This window comes from Hoplias malabaricus, chromosome 3, assembly GCF_029633855.1.
Source record: "Hoplias malabaricus isolate fHopMal1 chromosome 3, fHopMal1.hap1, whole genome shotgun sequence".
Lineage (NCBI taxonomy): Eukaryota > Metazoa > Chordata > Actinopteri > Characiformes > Erythrinidae > Hoplias > Hoplias malabaricus.
Window position 1 is genome coordinate 42,019,628 of NC_089802.1, and position 21,172 is coordinate 42,040,799.

The 21,172-nt window shown below is 39.5% G+C and overlaps 1 protein-coding gene across 1 annotated transcript in view; it reads left to right on the plus strand.

Moving 5' to 3' along the window:
* The window catches only part of frmd4ba (FERM domain containing 4Ba), a 48,312-nt gene that overhangs the window by 23,258 nt on the left and 3,882 nt on the right, over positions 1-21,172 (plus strand). Inside the window, exons 8-22 of the mRNA XM_066664718.1 lie at positions 1,030-1,113; positions 2,130-2,195; positions 3,074-3,131; positions 4,317-4,403; positions 13,224-13,300; positions 14,091-14,229; positions 14,798-14,936; positions 15,130-15,263; positions 15,406-15,522; positions 15,694-15,922; positions 16,438-16,494; positions 16,849-16,981; positions 17,518-17,682; positions 18,068-18,816; positions 19,426-19,558. Coding sequence (XP_066520815.1) covers positions 1,030-1,113; positions 2,130-2,195; positions 3,074-3,131; positions 4,317-4,403; positions 13,224-13,300; positions 14,091-14,229; positions 14,798-14,936; positions 15,130-15,263; positions 15,406-15,522; positions 15,694-15,922; positions 16,438-16,494; positions 16,849-16,981; positions 17,518-17,682; positions 18,068-18,816; positions 19,426-19,558 — 2,367 coding nt within the window. The remainder of the gene's footprint in view (positions 1-1,029; positions 1,114-2,129; positions 2,196-3,073; positions 3,132-4,316; positions 4,404-13,223; positions 13,301-14,090; positions 14,230-14,797; positions 14,937-15,129; positions 15,264-15,405; positions 15,523-15,693; positions 15,923-16,437; positions 16,495-16,848; positions 16,982-17,517; positions 17,683-18,067; positions 18,817-19,425; positions 19,559-21,172) is intronic.

Sequence of the window (21,172 nt, forward strand, 5' to 3'; positions counted from 1 at the left end):
AAACTGAAACCTCAAAATATGACCATAAATAAAAAACAGTTTACTCAAAATACACTAAGATTATTTTTTTATGTGGGCTACTGTATTTAAAATATGACAAAGTTAATACGCTTTGGTTTGTCATTATACTGAGGCCCTGTCCACACAGCTGTTTATTTACACTGAGGTTATTGTCTACATATTGGCCTTGTGGCCACACGAAAACCACATTGTAGGTCACTGAAAACAGAACTCCAAGGTGGAGATTATTGAAAACACCGTTGGCACTGTTCTGTGGATGATGTAACTGGAGGTTTTCATCAAAGCTGACATCACACAGCATGCTTGTCTCTGGCTGGTGCTTCACTCCCAATATAGTGAATTACATTACATTACAAGTCAAAAATACCAACAATGTATACATTCAGATGTAACTAGATTTCAGATTCCTACATATTAATAAATATAAATTATGTTGTATTAATATTATCTAATGGACGATCTATATCCCCTTGAGAAGTGCACTACACAGGGAGTACAATTATTTAAAAACGACATTTATAATGTTTAAGGAATTATACGTGAACTAGAGATTAATAGGAGCACGTGAGTAGGTTTTATGTGAATTTGGCTGTCCCAAATACCATTTTTAGGGCTTCGAAGTTTCGACTCCCATATTCGGCTGAAGTGTAGCATTGCCTTTATCTATAACCACGTTTATCAAAAAGAACAAATATCATAATCTTAAAATTAAAAACCCAATACCTACCTAATGAACCCATATCTGAATAGCTGAATATTCTGGGCCAGCCCCAGTAAATATTACATTTTATATAAGGGATTTGTGGATTTTGGTATCAGCAGGGCTCATGGAACCAATCTCCGAAGGATACGTAGGGCTGACTGCACTCATTTAATGACCATTTTAACTGAAACTTAAACAAGGTCTTGGTGGGCTACGATTTCTACACAGTAGTCTTGTAACGCAGTTTGGGATAAAGTTATTGCATGGTCTTGCTTTCTTGTTAATGAGATGTTCTATTTTTTTAGTGATGAAAGTGCAAGATCAGACTTGAAGAAGCTCCCCACGTTCCCCACAGCCGTTTTAAAGGAACACCCTTCGCTGACTTACTGGTAAGTGACATTTCAAAGAGGAGTAACCATTTTAAACCTTTTTGCACAGCAGTTTACTGTTCATTTTAAAAAAGCCTTAATTTTCTCACTAACAGTCTTTAATTATAACATCTAAAATGGTCAGTGTGCCTTTAAAACAGCCAGATGCAATGAGTTTACGCCTCTGTAACTAGCAGGATAATTAAGCCAAGTCTTGGCTAGTTATTAATGACTGCTGGGACTGTGATATAAATATGAATGTTGGAGCACTGGGTGGTACCAAGTACTGTTGTCTTTTTTTCTGTCTGTAGTAATTACCTCTAATTTTTAATACAAGTATCTGCTATAATGCAAAATGTTGTTTATAATATTTTCTCTGCTACCAATTTTAGCATGTTTTGTCTATCATTCAGTTAATCAGTTTGTGTATTTAAACAGAACACATAAATAAAATTATATATGTAAAATCTAGAGACAACAAAATAATTGATTAAGTTGACTCTTTCCATGTATGAGTTGTTAGATTAAGTCTGAGATGTATATAAAAGGACACAGCTTGCCAAATCATCATTACCTAGATGCTATGGTGGCACCTGTTTAGAACAGTAGTGTACTGATATCAAGGCCTGAATTAGTGACTCTTCTGGAGGACTAGCAGCTGGATTGGACAAGTGATTAGATTGTGTGTCTGTCTGTGGAGGAATGCGTGTGGGTGAATACAGACACGTGTGTAGAAGCAGCTGTGAAGCTCCAGCCTTAAAGCCATTTTCTATTGGGTGGAGTGGAGTGTAATTAGTGAAGATGCCAGGCAGAAAGCAGAAGTTATGATTGACAGGACTGTTGGCCAGATGGCATTTCACGGGTGAACACGCTGCACTTGTGTGTCTGGCTGGTTAAAGAGCAATGTCATTACAAATGGCATATTCACACTTTGGCCTAGTCCTCAATTACTGTTCACTTTGCCTGTGTGAATTGTGACTAATTTCTCTCTCCTGGTTTGTGTCTATTTCCCTGTCTTTCTTTTTCTCTCTCTCTAGTGAAGACAGGGTAATTGAGCATTACAAAACACTGAAGGGGTTCACCAGAGGAAAAGCCATTGTAAAGTAAGCACACTCATAATTTATCTTACCATCATCACCCTGAGTGCACTGAGGGATAAAAGGCCCATCATTTGGACCACAGCCAAAGTGAAGTTATTTGTAAAAGGGTCACTTATCTGTCTCCCACACTGTACATTTGCAGAAGAATTGCATAATTCAGTCACAAAGATGTAAACAAACACCATCAGAGTGTTTTTTGTGAAATGGTGCATTATAAAGGACCATAGATATTTTATAGTGGTGGTGATATAAACCTACAACAACAACAACAACAGTCTTTTAATTACGGTCCAAAACCTAAACCTTCATGTTTGTTGTTGTCTTTTTTTATGTGTTGTTGAAATTGGTACATTTGCACTCTGCTTGTACCTCTCCGTCATGAATGGATTTAGTTACATATTGTAGGCAAGAACCTTATTGCTAAGTGGCATCAGTCACTGTTATATATTAATGTGTTTTAACTTGAAGAGGCCAGAGAAATCTGGCTCCAGTCACCATCAATGCAACCCTTTCATATCAAAACTTTCTTGGCTTTTTAGCATGTTAATAATGAGTTTGAAAAATCTGTGAAATTTACCTTTAATTAAACCACGTTGCCTGTAGCAAAGCAATGACTGTAGGCTTTACAATCCACCTTCATGTCTTATTTTTTCCCTCCGTAACACAAGGTCGTGTGCACCAGCAAGAGTTATATCCCAGGGCTCATCGATAAATAGACTTTCTCACCTTGAAAGCTCTGACAGTAATTTATCTTGTACTTGAACAGAAAGCCTATGAATTTCTTTAAACCCATTGAACTTATGGTGCTATCAGAACTACCCTTTTTAATAGACACTCCTTTCCCATTTCTGATGAATAACCTCTGCTTTTTTAATCAACAGGTATCTTTTGTTGGTGGAATCTCAACCTACGTATGGGGTTCATTACTATGAAGTGAAGGTATGTGTCATTTAGCTTTTTATTTTCCCTTTTTTTTTTTTTTTTGTAGTGCCTATTTTTTGTAAAATGTAATTAAAACATGAGTCTGATTTAATTGTTTTAAAAACTCTGTACAGGGCAAAATAAGAGTGAAATATTTATTTAAAAAACATGTCTTTGTGTTCTGATGCAATAGATGGTTATATTCCTTTATTAGTCCTACAGAGGTAAAATTCACAATGTTAAAGCAGCCTATAAGCAGATTAATATAAAGGGTATAAAAGGCTTACCAAAGGGTCTTTGCAGCAATAGGTCTTGTCTCGTCACTTTATTACAAAATTTGTGAAAGAATCGTCAAATGTTTTTCAATGCAAGACTGCAAAGAATTTAGATCTTTCACCATCGATGCTTCATGATATCATGAAAGATTCAGGGGGTCTGGGGAAATCTCAATGTGTAAAAGCCAGGGAAACTGCTGATGAATGTGCTTGACCATCAAGCCTGAAGTCATCTAAGATGGACCCAAAGACAGTGGAGCCATTTTTTTTGTGTGGTTAGACAAATCCATGTTTGCCCTGTGAAGGACTGGCGCCTCCTCCAGGGTGTATTCCCACCTTGCGCCCAGTGATTCCAGGATTGTCTCTAACTGGATAAGGGTTAGAGACAATGAATGAAAAAGTCAATGTTTCAGCTGGTTTTTGGGAAAAACAGAAGTCTGATTCTATGTGCCGTTGATGAAAAATATGATGCTCTGGAACAGCACAAACAACAGCACTTGATGGAGCATTCAGGATCAATACCACATCTCACTAATGCTCTTGTGGCTGAATGATATCAAATTTTCACAGCAATGTTTCAGCCTGTAGTGTAAAGTCTTCCCAGAAAATTAGAAGCTGTTACTGTATCAAAGGGGAAGAAAAGCTCTAGTGATACCCTTGTTTTCTGAAGAAATGTTGCACATACAGATTTCTACAAACATTTGGCTTTATAGTGTACCTGCTGGTAGCGGTGTATGAGTTTTGCTGAGTTAGCTCATTAACTCTAAGTTCAAATGATGCTTCTAAATTGACTAGCCACAGTGTGTGTTTGATCTTTTTATTTGGTTAATGGGGAAATGGCTTCAGTAACATTCCAGCTTCCCTTTTTTTATTTATTTATTTTTTTTTTTTTTTAAACTATGCCTCTTAAACTGTCCACTTTTCACAGGACAAGCAGGGGATCCCGTGGTGGTTGGGAATTAGCTACAAAGGCATTGCACAATATGACCAACAGGACAAGCTGAAGCCTAGAAAGGTACAGTGCTCTGAGTTTTCTCTGTCACTTTTATAAAACTTTATCTTCTCAAGTTAATATTTCACCAACCTGTAAATAAACTCACAAAGAGAAACTGTGAGAAAAGGGCTAGGGAAGCCAGGGAATCTGGAGTAAACAGTGAGAGTGACAGCAAAGTGTGAACAACCTGTTGACACGAGAAACTATGCCCATGGTGCAATCAACACAGAGCTGTGTGAAGATAATATCTGCTCTGTCTGTTTGTTTGCTTAAAGTGTTGTATGTGCATGTAAAACGCAGTTAAATAATGACGATCATTATCTAAATTTAAGATTACTTCACATACACTTTTTTTCTTTTCAGTGTAGAATTCATAGTATATATTGTTTCTGTAAACTAGGATCTTCATCTCCTCTGTACACTTGTTCATTCTGACAGTTTTTGTCTTCCTGCACTTCCCTTCTGGTTGTATGTACACTATCCTATTTTTCATTTGGCTGAGGGTCTGCCTTTTACCCCAGGACCCACTCATTACAGTTTGTGCTTACCTGGCATCCATTAGGCCAACACTTGGTAGAGCACAGCTGGGTGTGTCTGTGTGGGTGATCCTGTGTTTGTCACTGTGCATCTCTGTGTGTGTATGTCTGTGTATATCAGTGTGCGTGCCAAACTCAGTGGCAAGGCATTAATGGGCATGTCTCTTTCTGCGGCCCAGCCCTTCAGCTGATGGTGTAATTGTTAAACGCTGTGGGGAGCAGAGCTGGAGCCAGGGGCTCGGGCTGAATCTGTTCCAGCCAAAGACAGGCGACTGAAGGAGGGTTTGGCCCATTTATGCTGTCTCACTAGTTTATATTTCACACAGACTTTAGCTTTTTTCTGAATCTGGCACCTCAAGTTCTTGGGGCTTTAACCATACCATAGATATTAGGGATCCACGACAACAGACAGGAGCCAATGACTTGGCTTGGTGCCCATGACCCTGTCATTTCACGTTTTGGCCACTAAAAACAACACAATGACTGTATCCTAAGTGACTACTTGCCCTGGGGAGCCAATCTCCAGACCATACATACATTCCACGTTCACCAATAAACACCATTAATAATGAACTAATGTTTCTTTGCACACTATCAATTGCCTGGGCACAGAATTAATTAGTGCTGCATTAACTCAGACCAGAATAATTTTTTTTAACACTTCCTTGAAAAGCTCAGGTTTGAGTGGAAAAGAATTAGTGGCTGGATTATGATTTTGAGAAGAATGTGATGTTCTCAGACATGTTTCCTGTTTCCTCTACAGACAGGCATTACAGGCTCACTCTACCTGAAGGAACTAGTTTAGGAAACACAGTGTGCAGAAACACAGCTGCACCTTTAAACATGAGCACAGTACAGCGCTATAATCTTCAGTGATCCAAATAAAAATACCCTGAGAACCGACTGAGAATAATGAGAATACCAGAATAATTTCATATGTTGGCAGAGTATTGCTTAAAAATATTTATTACTGACACTGGAGAGACGACTCGATATTAGTTATTTTTAACCAGTATTTAATGCCACGCTCTGTGTCTGTATTTATTAATTTATCACATTTTTTCATTAATATCACCTATATATATATATATATAGGTTGATGTATTCTCTATAGTTTGAAATTATTATTCATGTACTTATTTATGTTTATTATAGTAATTAAATAATGACATTCTTATTAAATTATTGATATATGTAAGACTTAGTGTCTATACATGTATTGCTAATTATACATTGCATTCCATCAGCATAGTAGGATAGAGGACTGGCGTAAATGAAATTCTGATTAAATCAGATGTTTCAATGTTTTCCACTTGTGAGCAGCTGAACTTTTTCAGCATGACTGCAATGCGTAAAGTGAGGAGCCACTCCCCTCTCTGTAATTTAGACCCAGATTTCTTATCCGGTCATAAATGTTATAGGCGTCCTGCTGTAAAATTACATTGCCCCACCTTCTTGCGTAACTAATCCCACCTGAATAGTACTTTAGACTGTGGAGAGCCAGTAAATGTTGACCAGTTTATATTTGTATTTTTGTTTGTTATCTATTTTAAATATTTCACTCATTCTTAACTACAAGAGCAATAGAGACACATTTGGGAATCGCCCTGGCAAAGTTGATGTATAAATAGGGCCTGGTTCTTTCCCCACCCTTAATTTTCTTTTTCAGCCAGCTCTTCTCCTGCCAAAGTTAGTACAAGAACATGGGTGGGGGGCATGATGGGCCTCATGCTGGATCTGTCCCCTCTTTTATATTTCCTCTCCCTCTTCTTTCTTCTCTTTGCCACCCTTTCTTCTGTCGCTGCCTCTCTTGCTCCTCCCTCTTCAGTGTTTTACTCAGGTTTTTTTTTTGCGGGGGGAGTACACAGCTACTGTCAGAGCTTCTTGCCAGTGTGGATTGTGCTTGCTGTCAGCAGTAGCTGGCCTTTGTCTGCTCCCCCGACTCCCCGCTACCAGTGGACCAAACTCATTATGCAAATCCCCCCACCACCCTCATTGTGCTCCTCTCTCAGCCCAAACAATTGATCAAGCAATAAAACACAATTAGCTTAGTGGGGGTGCTCAGGGAGCAGAGGAAGGGTCTCGCACCCAGGCCAGCTTCACATGAGGGATCTATTGGGGGTCGTCAGATTAAAAAGCTTTTAAACACCACTTTTTTCCCGTCACCCTGTGAAATGATGTGGCATGAAAGTGCCTACTGTACCGTGATGCCTTTTCTTTTTTTCTTTTTTTTTTTTTTTATTGCGAGAGGTTATGATCTCATTGGAAAACCGGGTTCACATCCTCTCAACTCAGTTGTTTGCCCAAAGTATTCTTGCTGCATGTATCTGTTGTTTTCTTAAGTTTGACACTGGAGTAATACAGTTAATTATAATGATATAATTATTAAAACCACACACATCACATAAGTAAACAAGCATTACATAACATCAAATAAATGCATGTGGTTTTCAAGCAATGCATGGATATGCAAATTATGGGCCAATTAACATCTGGGTCAGTACCAGTACCTAAACATGGATACCTGCCTTATGGAAAAAATCTGAAAGATAGTAATTCTGCAAAAATAAGGGAGTGCAGACATATTTGAAAGTTAGCCCAGCATCAGCTACACGTGCTGCTCCTCTGATAAACAAACACATAAACAAAGACTTGTTTAAAGGGGACGAATCCTACCTCTTCTTCTCTAAATTGATCCCAGTTCTGGAGTCTTAAAACATGAAAAGTCAGTGACATGCTTTGGTCAAAATACTACAAAGATCAAACACCACAGCAGCATTCTTACCTTCTGAACTGCCCTGTTATTTTAATGGATAATTTTCAGCCATTTTTCACTGGGTTCATTTTCTTTCTGTCTTGTTTAATCAGTGCTCTTATTTCTGTGCTCTCAGGTGCTGGATTTAACAAGGACATACACTGAAAAAGTGATTTATTTTCATTTTGCATTCCTTGAAATCTTAACACCTTACCCAGCCATTTTATTAGTAATCTGTATTGGATTAATAAGAGCATTCAGCAGCTCTTATTGAATAATGCAGCATTATTCAAGATCTATTATAATTATTTGCCACTGTAATTCTGTTTTTAGTGTATTAGTTTTATTATTGATTTCCTTTGTAAATACAGAGTTTTGGTCTTATTTATCCAGTGACTATTAATGAATTGACTGTTTAGACGTTCTTATTTGATTTGAATCATTGTGGTCTGAGGCCAAATACACACTGTCCTGTTGTAGTAACTGAATGTTTTGGGTGACGACGAGAGGATCTTTAATACAGTGCCATGATGAAATGGGTGTGGCGTGTGTGTGTATGTGACTCTAATCCCACATCTGTGGTCACAGAAATAGGACAAGCTCAGACAAGTAGGTTCTCAGGAAAAAATGATGTGATATTTTAGGCATGGCATCGGAATTATAAAGTATCAGCAGAGAATTACTTTAGAAATTATCGGTATCTGACATATTTTTAGATGTGATAGAAAAGTCAAACTGGTATTTTATGTATTTTCATGCTCTAAAAGAATGATTAGATGAGGGTAGGCAGCTGCATTAAATATATCTATGAATTTAACTTTACTGCAATAGTAACCATATTGGGCGGGTAGTTTCACAGTCACATAGCTCCGGGGACCTGGAGGTTATGGGTTCGAGTCCCGCTCTGGGTGACTGTCTGTGAGGAGTTTGGTGTGTTCTCCCTGTGTCTGCGTGGGTTTCCTCCGGGTGACTGTCTGTGAGGAGTTTGGTGTGTTCTCCCTGTGTCTGCGTGGGTTTCCTCTGGGTGACTGTCTGTGAGGAGTGTGGTTGTGTTCTCCCTGAGTCTGTGTGGGTTTCCTCCAGGTGACTGTCTGTGAGGAGTGTGGTGTGTTCTCCCTGTGTCCGTGTGGGTTTCCTCCAGGTGCTCCTGTTTACTCCCATGGTCCAAAAATACACGTTGGTAGGTGTATTGGCGACTCAAAAGTGTCCGTAGGTGTGTGTGTGTGTGTGTCACCCTGCAAAGGACTGGCATCCTCTCCAGAGTGTGTTCCCGCCTTGCGCCCAGTGATTCTGGGTGGACTCCAGACCCCTTCCAGATCCTGAACTGGATGAGCAGTTACAGAAAATGAATGAAGTAACCATAAAACAATAAATATTTTATTTACATTCTCTGTGGGATGGTTTCCCAGAAAAGGATTAAGCCTAGTCCTGGTCTGAATTGTGATTTTTCCATTCAAAGGAGGATATAGTCCAAGACTCAGCTTAATCCCTGTCTGGGAAATCAGCCCTTTATTTTAAGTGAAAGTAGATGCACATTCTATATTTATTTAATATATATTTATGTATTTTCATTGGGGGATACATTTATATGGACATATTATGTAACTGCTTTGGCAGTTTCAATATAAGTGCATTTTTTATATTTACATTTAAGATTATATTCAGGCTTGTGTTTGTTACTTAGGACTTTTTCAAGTCGTATCTTGTCATCCTGGCTTTCTGCATATTTTACATTCCCCTTCAGTTTTTTAGGTTGGATGTTTCATTTCCGCCTTTCCATTGTAGGTGGAAGTTCAGTGTGGTGTAAGGCGTGTTAGAATCTGTGACATATTTTTTGAATGCTTCATGACTGTGGTCATGTGACTCATGGTAGCGTCTCAGACGTGCGCTGCAGAACATCAACATAATTCATTTGTCCTCATTTGTTGTTGCAAATGGTAATGGCTTGTCATTTTGTGTAATCAGGACAATGCTAATATTCTCGGTTTTCTGCGATTTGATTCTGAAATGTAATTCATCAAGATTTTCACATCAAAAATACCAGAACTAATTGTTTGACGTGTCCTGCACAGCGCTGAACCAAAGTGACCTGGCACAGAGTTGTGATGATAGGCTGAAGATGCCTTAGGTCATCTACTTATGTACTAAAGTTTCATGTGATGTTTGCTTTGTAAATACAGTGTGGCTGTGTGCTGTGTCAGAAGGTAGACAGAGCTGTTCGGGTGGGTGAAAAACATCACTCGCTCATTCACTCATCCACACTCACCTAGTGTCCCATCAAACACCAGCCCTTGAAACATATTCATTTGTTAACGGACATAAGCCAGATCAGTTACCGATGTTGGAGGATACATTCTGGATCAGAACTCCTTGAAATGAGCATGATCCCTCCAGGGGGCAGTTTCTCTGCTCTACAGCGCTGTGTTTGTGAGCATTATCCTCTAGCCCACACTTGGCATTGAGCATGGTGGCCTTAGGTCAGCGTTGTCTTACCAGAATTATGTGAAGCTGCTTTAGTGATAACATCAGTAGTAAAAAGCGCTATACAAATTTGATTTGGCGTTTGTCTCCTCCAGAGTGAGTGAAATATGCATAAGTTACATCTAATGGCCTCTGGATCTGTTTTAGCCGTCATGTCAGAGCCGTTACCAACGTCTCTGTGTCCTGTCACCTTAATATTAACAAGAGTAGAGATTTTCTTATTAAACCGGACCTAGAGAAACTTGTACACGCCTTCAAAATTCAGCTGCCAGAAATCTCACTAGAAGTAATAGAAGAGAACACATAACCCCTGTTTTTAAACGTTTACACTAGATACCAGTCAGTTACAGATTAGACTTCAAGGGACTATTACAGGTTTATAAATGTCTTAAATGTGTATGTCCAGCATATTTGTCAGATATGCTACAGAGATGTGAACTCTTTAGGAACTAGTCGGTTAGTCCTGCCTATGGTAAAGGCTAAACATGGAGAAGCACCGTTTACCTACTATACCTCTCTTTATTCGAAGCAGTTATCAGAGAGCATTAGGAGACACTTTTAAATCCAGGATGAAAAGAGCTCAGTTTAAAATACTTACTTTTTAGTGTGTGTCATCTACACATTATCAAGATTATAAATTATTTATTTATGATTTATTTCATTTTACCTACATGTTTTAAAATATATATTAGAATTATCGTTGTAGTTTCTCATTTGTAAATCACTTTGAATGATTGTAGTGTACAAACAGTGTTTTAAAATTAAACTTGCTTTGTCAAGATCCTATCCATTTAGTAAAGCAAGTGTTACTCAGTTAATCCAGTCCATAGGATATTCACAAGACCAGAATTTTAATACTGATACTGAGAGCACCCCCCCCCCTGTTCTCACACACACACACACTCTCTCTCTCTCTCTCTCTCTCTCTATATATATATATATATATATATATATATATATATATTTACAGAACACCTTTTGGTTGTAGGAAAATGATCAGCTGTTTGATTTGTTTTCCTGGTCTACAGTAAACAGTCGTAACGCGGAAACTGCCTTGGTTTTTTACAAGATTCTCCGGATACCACACGGTTTAATGAAAAGACCTTTATATTGTTTTTTTTTTCCTTTTTTTTTTTCTTCCCCTCTCCCCCCTCAAGAAACTTGTCAGTTCTGAAAACTTTCTGACACTATTGGCGCTATACTTTATTTAAACGTTATTTGAACATAAGTTGGGGTTGATTCAGTTTCCTAATTATTTGGTTCTTTTGTTATGTTTTGCATTCAACCTTATCATCTTTAAAGGCCTGTGTTTTTATCTGTACGCTGAATAGAGTGGCTTTCAATAGAGATAGGTGCTGATCTCCTGTGGCCTCTGATAAGGGGTGAGACATTCTCGGCTGTCAGCCGGAGCTGTGCTTTAACTGCTGGGACTTGTTTTTGCAGAGAGGTGAGGAGTGCCATGGCCAGCTATTAATGATTAAAAGAAAGTTGTAGATTCCACACATATTTGCCTCAGAAGGCTATCGGGAAGGGCCGGGGAGTTAGCACTTCAGATCAACAGGAGGTGGTATCCAATTTGGAGCGTGGAAAACTTTCCACACAGGAAACAGAGCACAAAGCTTAATGAGTAGCTGTACAAGGGTGTGCTGAGACTTGGGTGCGTGAAAAAGAATATAGCCTGAATGAAAAGAATGAAAATTCATTCCCAAGAGAGACTAGTAGGCTTGTGATTGTGTGTAACCTGTTCGTCAGGTCTGACTAGAAGTTAAAGTCACAGCCAGAGAGGGAGCGAATGGGAGAGGTAGAGGAGGGGGGAATAAAGGGTAAGCTTGAGTATAGAGAGAGGGAGAGGCTGAGAAACGTGTACTCTACTAAAAGTTGTCAGTCTGCTGGAGGTAGGTTAGATGACGTCACGTGGAGGAGGAGCGAAGAGGAGGGACTCGTTCTGCTGAAACTCTTGCAACACCTTCTCTCTCTCTCTCTCTCTCTCTCTCTCTCTCTCTCTCTTTCTCTCTTTCTCTCTGAGAGAGCAGACAAGAGAGTATTGTTCAAAGAAGCCCCAACCCTGTGGGAAAGGCTACCACAGGACTCAGAAGAACCTGTCTTATTCTCCAGGGATATATGTGTATTTTTTTTTTTTTGTCATTGTTCAGACTTCCTACCTTTGACGGTAAGAGCTTCATTTTATCAGTCCTTGAGCAAGGTTGTTATCTTTGGGAAATGTGTATGAGCACAGTTACCATAAACGCTACCTGGAAAGAGGGAACTGTGGCAGACATTCGTATTCCTTGAAAAAAGAGAATGACTCAATACTCAGAAACTTGATAGAACTTCCTAGTGATTTGGTTACAGTTCATTTGAAATTAACTTTGGTTCTGTGTCTAATGAGAGTACCTGGAGTCTTTTTCCTGGTTGTCAGCTTATCCTCTATTATTTCCTCTGGGCTTAGGCTGTTCTCTGGTGATCCTTCATCGTTTTCATGGCAGTGACTTGCCGGTACCTGGCAGGGAATGTTTATTAACATTCCTCATAAATCCTCTCCCCCGCACACTGATAGTAGCTGCTGGATATTGCACTGTAGCTGCTCAGAGCCTGGGAGAGCTGGAGATGTGTTCACAGGGAAAGAACTTTCTGAGCAGCAGATGTTTTGCTGTGCTTTTTTTCCACAGCTCTGTTTTCAGCTCCCTGCCTTCAGGCAGATATTGAAAGGCTTCGACCCTGGCTGTTCTTCAGTTGTATTAAAGCACCAGTAGTGTTAAACTGACCTTGTATCAGCTGCTTTTGTTCTCTGTTTCCAGCTAAGCGTATCGATATTCAGTCCACTAGCACTGCTGTTGTAGGGGATGGTTTGTCAATAGTAGCGTCTGGTGAATTGTGTATGAGTTCGGTGCTATATCCTTCATCACTTCCACAATGTAGAGGGCTTGGGTTTGTGGACTAAAAGGTTGTTTGTTTTTCATTAATTTAGTATCAAACACTTCTTGTTTACCTACAGAAAATGTTCCACAAAGCAGTTATTGTGATGGTTTTGACACTTCATAAACCTGCTCTGTTCCTGTTCACCTGTAGATATTTCGCTGGAAGCAGCTTGAGAACTTGTATTTCCGTGAGAAGAAGTTTGCAGTCGAAGTCAACGACCCTCAGAGGTGAGGAAACATTCTAGCACTGAAATGTTTATTTTACCATGTGTAACTCCTGCTGTATATTCATTTGAGAAGATGCTAACTCCTATGAGTCTGTTTTTATGTGGTTAAAGACTGCAGCAGTTTAGCTCCTCACTCTGCAGTGCTCCTAGTTCCTAGGAGGCTGCTTCTGGCTACACTGTATTTAGAACTGTAATTAGAAGTCACTGATGCAAAGCCATTTAATGTATCGGCTCCACTTTTAATGTTGCGCAGCGTCAACAAAGCAATCACAAAGTTAGATCTAGACACTATGGAAAGAAAGTTTAAAGCAGTGTACTATAACTGCAGCAGCTCAAGGTCAGTGCTGATATCCAGCTACAGCCTATATAATGTCTAGAATTGATGTGTACACATTGTGGCATTTAACTTTTCACACGAAGCCTTGCAGTATGTGAAAAGGAATCATTTTCAAACTCTGAGTTAAAAGAAAACCTCTAGATTTGCAGCATTGTTAGTGTTAGGATTGGGATTTGTGTTCAGGAGGAAGATTAGGATTAATATCACATATGGAGATGAAGGCCCTAATTTCAGTCACATTTAGGGTTAGTATAAAAAAGCAACATAAGCATCTAGGGTGGATTAGCAAAATAAACTGTTACAACAAACTGAAAAAATTAGTGCATATATTGTACCTTCTTATTGTTTAAGTAGCTGCATTGTCATTGTTTGTAGCATAGTGCTGTACTATGCTAATTAAATCCAATTAGGTCATAAATGCCTCCTCAAACCATGTGTCTGTGTTAAAATACAGGAAGGCATCATCGAAGCGTACTTTCGGACAATCCGGACAGGCAATCCACTCGTGGTATGCCAGCCATTCTCTGATCAAGACCATCTGGGCCATGGCCATCAGTCAGCACCAGTTTTATCTGGATCGCAAGCAAAGTAAAGTGAGTATTCTTGCTGTAGCATTAGCCTTATGTCTGTCAGTAATGCACCTGTCTGATCAGTGTTAAAGTTCACTCCATGTTCAGTATGTTGTTATAGTGTACTCAATGTGTATGCAGGATCGTAATCGGCAGATATATTCTATGTGTCATGGGTGATATTGTTAGTTTAATACTTTTATTTATATTTTTTAGTTTACATGTGGTTTAATCATCAGATTTAAAAAAAAAAAAAAAAAAAAAAATCAAAGTTGGAAATCTTCACACGTTAGACTCTGTATTAAGGAGTGTAGGTTACGTTTAAATACTCAGGAGGGTATGTGTTTAATGAACATTGACTAGCTCTGATCTTCTCAAAAAGAGCTTTCATTGGTAAGAAACAAATGTGCAGCGCTGGTCCAGGAATAGCCGTCCAGCTGATTGATGGAACTCTTCCTCTCAGTCAGTAACTCACTGATTGGACTTTTATATAGCACTGCCAAATCCATTAATGTAATGTAATGACTATCTGTCCTCAACAGTTTTTTTTTTTTTTTTTAATTTCTCTTTCCATTTCCATCTTTATGTAAAGACTAAAATAGCCACAGCCAAGAGTTTGGGGGATATCGCCATGGACCTCACAGAGATTGCAGCCCCCAGGATCAGTAAGCTGCTCAGTGTAGAGAAAGATCAGCTCATCATGGCCAGCAATGGAAGCTTGGTTTCTGCAGGTAATAAACTCACTGACAATGTAATATTGGTCCTCAGAGAAAACCTTTGAACTGAGGATCTCCTCCCATTAATTTTTACTGTATTTGAAGTAATCAGCTGAGCTTGGACTGTCTCCAAGTTCAACATAATTATCAGAATTATAGACTTGGAGATGGAGATTGTATCCTATTTGATGTTGTTTTGTGTCTCCAGGCTCTGCAGATTCTGAGGTAAGTGAGGAACTGAAGAAAGAGAAGATTGCAGAGCTGAAGAAGAAGGAGAAGAACATTCAGGATCTTCTGACGCAGAAGCTCAATGAGCTTAAAAAGATCTGCCTCAGAGAAGCAGTGAGTGCCTGTTTCATCTCTTTGTAGTAGATTGTATCTTTGTATCTAAAGTATGATTTACAAACATTGTTTGGTGTGTAGGTTTGTGTTTTTTTTTTGGGTGTTTTTAAAAAATTATTTTTACCCCTCCTTCCCCCAACAGGAGCTGACAGGGAAATTGCCTAAAGAATACCCTCTAGAGTCAGGAGAGAAGCCCCCTGCAATACGGAAACGTGTAGGAACTGCCTTCAAACTAGATGACCTATTCCCTTATGATGAAGTATGTCTGTCTTCTCTTGTGCAAAGTTTTTATTTAGGCAATACAATTTGAATTACGTCTGTATAATTGTACAGTACAAGTCACCAGTGAAGCTGTTTGTTTGATAGCAGTTTGCTAAAATGGTGTAATGTCATGCTACTTTATGCTGACTCTAAATTTCTTTGCCCTCAGGACCCACACTTAAGGAACTTAGAAAGCAGGTTTGCTCTGCAGCAGAAGATTGTAGAAGCGGCTAAGAAGCTTGCCAGTGAATCTGAACTTTGTAAAACGGTGAAAAAGAAGCGGAGAAGGAACTGCTTGGATGCTATGAAGAAGCTTCAGGAGATCGAGAATGAGATTAATGAATACAGAGTCAAGACGGGCAAGGTGCCAACACAAAGAGCCTCCCTCATCATTGCTGGTACAGACTTGTTTTTCTAATTAAACACCCAAAAGGGGCAGGAGAAGATGATTTATATCGCTTAATTTAACAGGCTACTAATAAGGAGTTTGGGGGAAATGATTCAAGCCTGTACTCGTCTGGTTCACTGCTTTGGAATCAGCTAGCAAGATAGTTCACAGAGTAAAGGATTTTGGAGTATAGTATTTGAAGCATACAAAATGTTCTCTTACATAACAGATGTAACGGATGTGACTGATGTTTACCTTACTGATGACTTGTGGTGGTGGTTTCATAACAAAAAAAATGTCGCATGAGAGTTAGAACTTTTTTTATAGAATGTTTTATTATTATTATTATTAATTGAGTGATAAAATTTTGTTATTCATATTCGCACAGTGAAAATGGCTGCTGGTATTTTGAAATTATTGTAGAGAAAAAGATTACATTAAAAACAAGTTATAATGGTTTGAGTAAAAATATGATTTAACTGAAAACAATGGACATTAACACCTGGTCTTCTCTGATGTTCACAGATGATGTGAGTGTAGCAGATCTCAGTTCTCTCTCAGATAGCCTTAATCTGGATGATGGTAAGGATAACACCAGTGTATTTATTTATTTATTTATTGTTTGTATTATATTTAAAAGACCTTTTATCTTATCACTTTATAAAATCCTCCTTTAGGAACAATATCAAGCAAAATGTCAATTTTCTATGTTTTTTTAATGCAGTGTTTGAATATAAATTTTCAGAATATAACCTATATCCCAAAAGTATATTGCCTGTATATAGAAACTAATGTTTATGTAGTTTCATTTGGATTTCAGCAGTTACTGGCACGTTAAAATCCAAACACATTATAAGTGGGCCTCGGGGGAGAAGTAATTCAGCAGAAAAAAGTGTACGGGAACTTGAGCGCCTTGTTTTCTCTCTTAACCCACAGATGAGTCACTGATAACACAGAGGCAGCGTTCTCGTTCAGTTCAGTATTCTCCACGCCTATCAGACACCCTGGACCTTCCCTACCACTCGGATCGCAGGGCCTTTTCCAAAGATGAGCATCAGGACTCCAACGGGTGAGACAAGCCCAGCACAAACACCCTGCCCTGGCTTAGTCCCATCTCTCACTGCCTCACTCCTCGTCTCATCCTCTCTTGAGCCAGCTGAGGCTTGTCTCTAAGAAACAAACCCTGCATTCCTGCTTGGGCCTCTACTTAAATCTCTTATCAGAACGTGGGGTTAAAAATAGAGCGTGAGGAGTAAAGCATGTTGTGGCGTGGCTGTTAAAACACAGACAACAATAAATGTACAAGGGTGGAGAGAAAATGTGCTATCTTGCACAGGAACAAAGAACTGGGAATTTACACTTTATTGAAAGTCGGGCTCTGAGTAGCCTGCAATTCTAATAATAATAAGTATATTTTGTGTTTTTATTTATGTTTATAAAAGAAGAGTATTTTTTGTTGTTCATTGGGTCATGAAAATATATCACACTGTATATTTGTTTTTATTTATTCCTCCCCAAGTGATTAAGGTTTGTTTCCTTAACGAGAACTACTCCACCTTAGAGGAAGTGATTGTTGTGAAAGCCTTGTTCTTATCTGTGTTGTAGATTAAATTATGGTGAAGTCCAGGAACCTTACCCTTATAGCCACCGAGACGCCTTATCGGCACACAATAGTCACTACTACCAGAACTCCAGAACGCCCTGTGACTCCAGGAGCATGCCTCCCACCCCCCAACTCACCCGCAATGCCTTCAGCAGTATCCAGCTCAGGTACTTCCTCACTTTCCTTGTCCTTACCCACCTTGACAACACTACTGTTAAATGATTTGATCATTCATTTTAAGAGAAAATATTGGAGCAATGTTGGATTAGTTAAACACAGGCCAAAAATGGTTCTCAGTGTTGGTCCTAGAGTTTATAGACTATAAAATATAGAGGACAGGTTGTTCCACTTATACGCAACTTTTATACAATTTACAACTGTATACTGTTGATTTCTGCTGTGTGATCTTCATGGACTTGTATGAATATTAAATAAAACATAATAAAATAAAAACATGGATGATTGGCTTTAGTAAACGGTGTCTGAATTAGTTCTATGACAGCTGTTACTTAACTGAATTAGTCTGATTTATCTGTTTGTCTGTGTGAGCAGGTCCGAGGATGATGGCCCTCATCATTTCCGCCAGCGGAGCGGTAGTTTAGAATCTCAGTCTCTCTTCCCATCAGAGACGGACGGCCCGGAGCCCGTCTTCAAAATTGTGCCCCCAGCTCGACGCAGCAACAGCACAGAGGTCCTGGATGATGTTTCCTCTCACACCAGCCAGTCCAGCTCGGAGTACTGTGCCCACTCGAGAGCTCGCAATCGCCACCAGCGCCGCAAAGGCAATATTTACGCCAACACGGGCAGCATGCCTAACCTGGCCCAGAATGATTCACGAGGTTACAGCTACCAACCACAAGCCCGGCCCACCACCACTGCATACTACGTCACTGGATACCCCTGCTACACCGAGCCTGAGCCCGAACCCTATACTAACGGGGGTTACTTGTATGAGAACGAGATGGAGGGACACTACAACGTCAATCCCTCGTACCACGTCCCAGCGTATCCCACACAAGACCCTTACAGAGTCTATGGCCAGGATGACATTGACAGCATGAACCAGAATCCCTATGCCACTGTCAGGCAGTCGAGGCCTCGTCCACCCTCCAGGAACGAGAACGTAGCAAAGAACATGCAGAAAGCCATGGTGGCTGAGCACTTGCGAGGCTGGTATAATCGCAACACCGGATATAGACATCCCTCCTATGACTATGACAGAGCCACACCACACAGCCACACCTACAGGACCACTCAGCCGTCTTACAGCTTTGCTGACCGCGCCACCTCATACACATCAGGTGAGCCATTTCAGAGCTCGCTTAGGCTTAACCTTTCAGTAAGACTGAAATTCTAAAGGAAAGTGTACAACCAGAAAGGAACATTGAATCACACAAGTGTTTTCCACTAATATTTGTGGAACCAGTGATGTTTGGAATTAAATTAATTATCCAAGCACAATTTACTTTGTTTCTTATCATCGTCCAAGTGTGGTAACTTCTGTAATAAGGCTCTATCAAACTATATTTGTATGATATGGCTGAGCGATTAGTTGATTTTGAAAATCCAGTTTTGGAAATGCCTAAGCTGCTATTTTATCTAATAACATGAAGTCTATGAACGGAACTAGCAGTCTGGCACACAATCAGAGTTCTAGTCTCAAGCTAAAAGTAATAGATAAACTATAGATAATTACATTACTGCAGTATTGGTTAAAAGCCATCAATGGATATCTTTCTAAAACCCAGTCACTGTATGAAAAATCACAGCACCATGAGAAAGTCCTGCGATCACTATGAACTCATTACAATGAAAAGATCCGGCTTCACTTATGTGGACTCTGGCACTCATAACACGTGACACACGTCTTTTTCAGGCACCTTGTTAATTCCACTCCTCTTACTTTCCAGTGCCTTCTGCAGCTAATGCGAGTAACTGGCGAAGCCACCTGGCTGTGGGCTTGTCTGAATACAGCATGACTCTTCATCCACAACACTCTTACAGCTACAGCTCAGTCCAGTACAGCCACCCAACACACAGCAGGTATGTTTGTTAAACTGGTTTAACTCTTAAAGGATCTGTTTTAAACAGAGGGTCAAGAAGCTCCACTGTGTGAAGGACCTTTGGCAGAAGACAAGTCGTATTGGATTGTTTCTTTGTCACAACAATGCTTGATAGCACCAGTTAACAATAATATATCTGTATCTGTAAAATAGTTATCTGGCTGGAGATTGGTGTTTGTTCATATTCCCAATAAACTCATTGAAACTATTTCTGAATAGATTAGCTGCTTTCGGGAGAAATAAACGGCTTTTCAAACAAGGAAGTGAGGCAGATAAAGCATATTTTTATTGGTAACAGCAGTCTGAGAAGCTGCAGATGCTACTTAAGGGAGAGGAAAACAAACACACGAACAATGGGCCAAAAATGAAACCTTTTAGTTTCTTTTCCATCTTTCTAATTATAGACTTGACCAACTGAAGCCCCGCCTCAAGCCATCTCCTATTGGCTGAGAAATGATGTCAAAGAATGTTGCTTCAGATGTCAAACAGCACAAAGCTTCATGCCATTCATTCTTGATTTTTGTCACACATCATATGGCAAGATTTATCACGAGATAGACACCAAAATATTCTTGTGAATGCAGCTTAACTCGCAGGTTTATACACTTCTTTTTTTTGTGTGTGCATTAGGAAGTGGGTTAGGAAATGAGTTTGATCTGCTACAGGTGCAGTAGTGCCAATAATTCAGATTGGTTTTGATTTATAACTTTAATTAGAAGTTATAAATCAAAAACATATTTCACAGAACTTGCCTTCACACTTTATTCTCCCCAAAGTCTACATCTCTCTCTCTCTCTCTCTCTCTCTCTCTCTATCTCTCTCTCTATCTATCTCATTTCTTGCTTTCTGTCTCTCGTATAGACACGTCTCCAGTCCCCACCCTAAACCCTCCTGGCACTGCCCTTCTCCTCCCTTGTCCTCTTACACTTGCTCTTTTTCCTCCTGCCTCCCTCCTCCTCCCTCTCTCCTCTATGGGGCGGATCTGTCTGGCTCTGTCCTGCATCCCTCTGGTGGCTCCAGAAATGAAAGACTTAATAAAGCTTCCTTTGCTAAATGTAGCCCTTGATAGTAAGTAGAACAGTGTGTTGCAGCCATGTGGTTTCAGCTGCTTTGGTGTGTTTGGCTCCAGTTTTGTGAAGTGAGATTCTGAAGACTCATCTGTGTTGATATTTGTGGACTCTTGAGTTGGTTTTCCTCTGTATGTAAAATGTAACTGCATGGCTTTTCTAAGTGTTTCTGTGTTTCTCCAGACAGTTTAACATGGCATAGTGTCAAGACTCACATACTCATGTTTTGTTTTTCTTATTTGGGTTTTTTTTGCATGGAGACAGAAAATGTACTTAGGGTGGGCGCTATGGCAAAAATAACAATGTAGACAGACAATAGTGCCACATTTTTAAAAAATGCAGTTGGGTCAGTCATTTACACAGTCATCATACACTGGTTGTCATTCTCTATAATTGATCTGTGTCTGTATACAGTTGTTCTAGAAATACCTGACAAACGTCAAAAATTATTACAAATATTTTTGTAATATAATGTGCCACAACGTCTAGGGATGCACTAAGATGTTGGGTTCATGTCTGTATCAGCA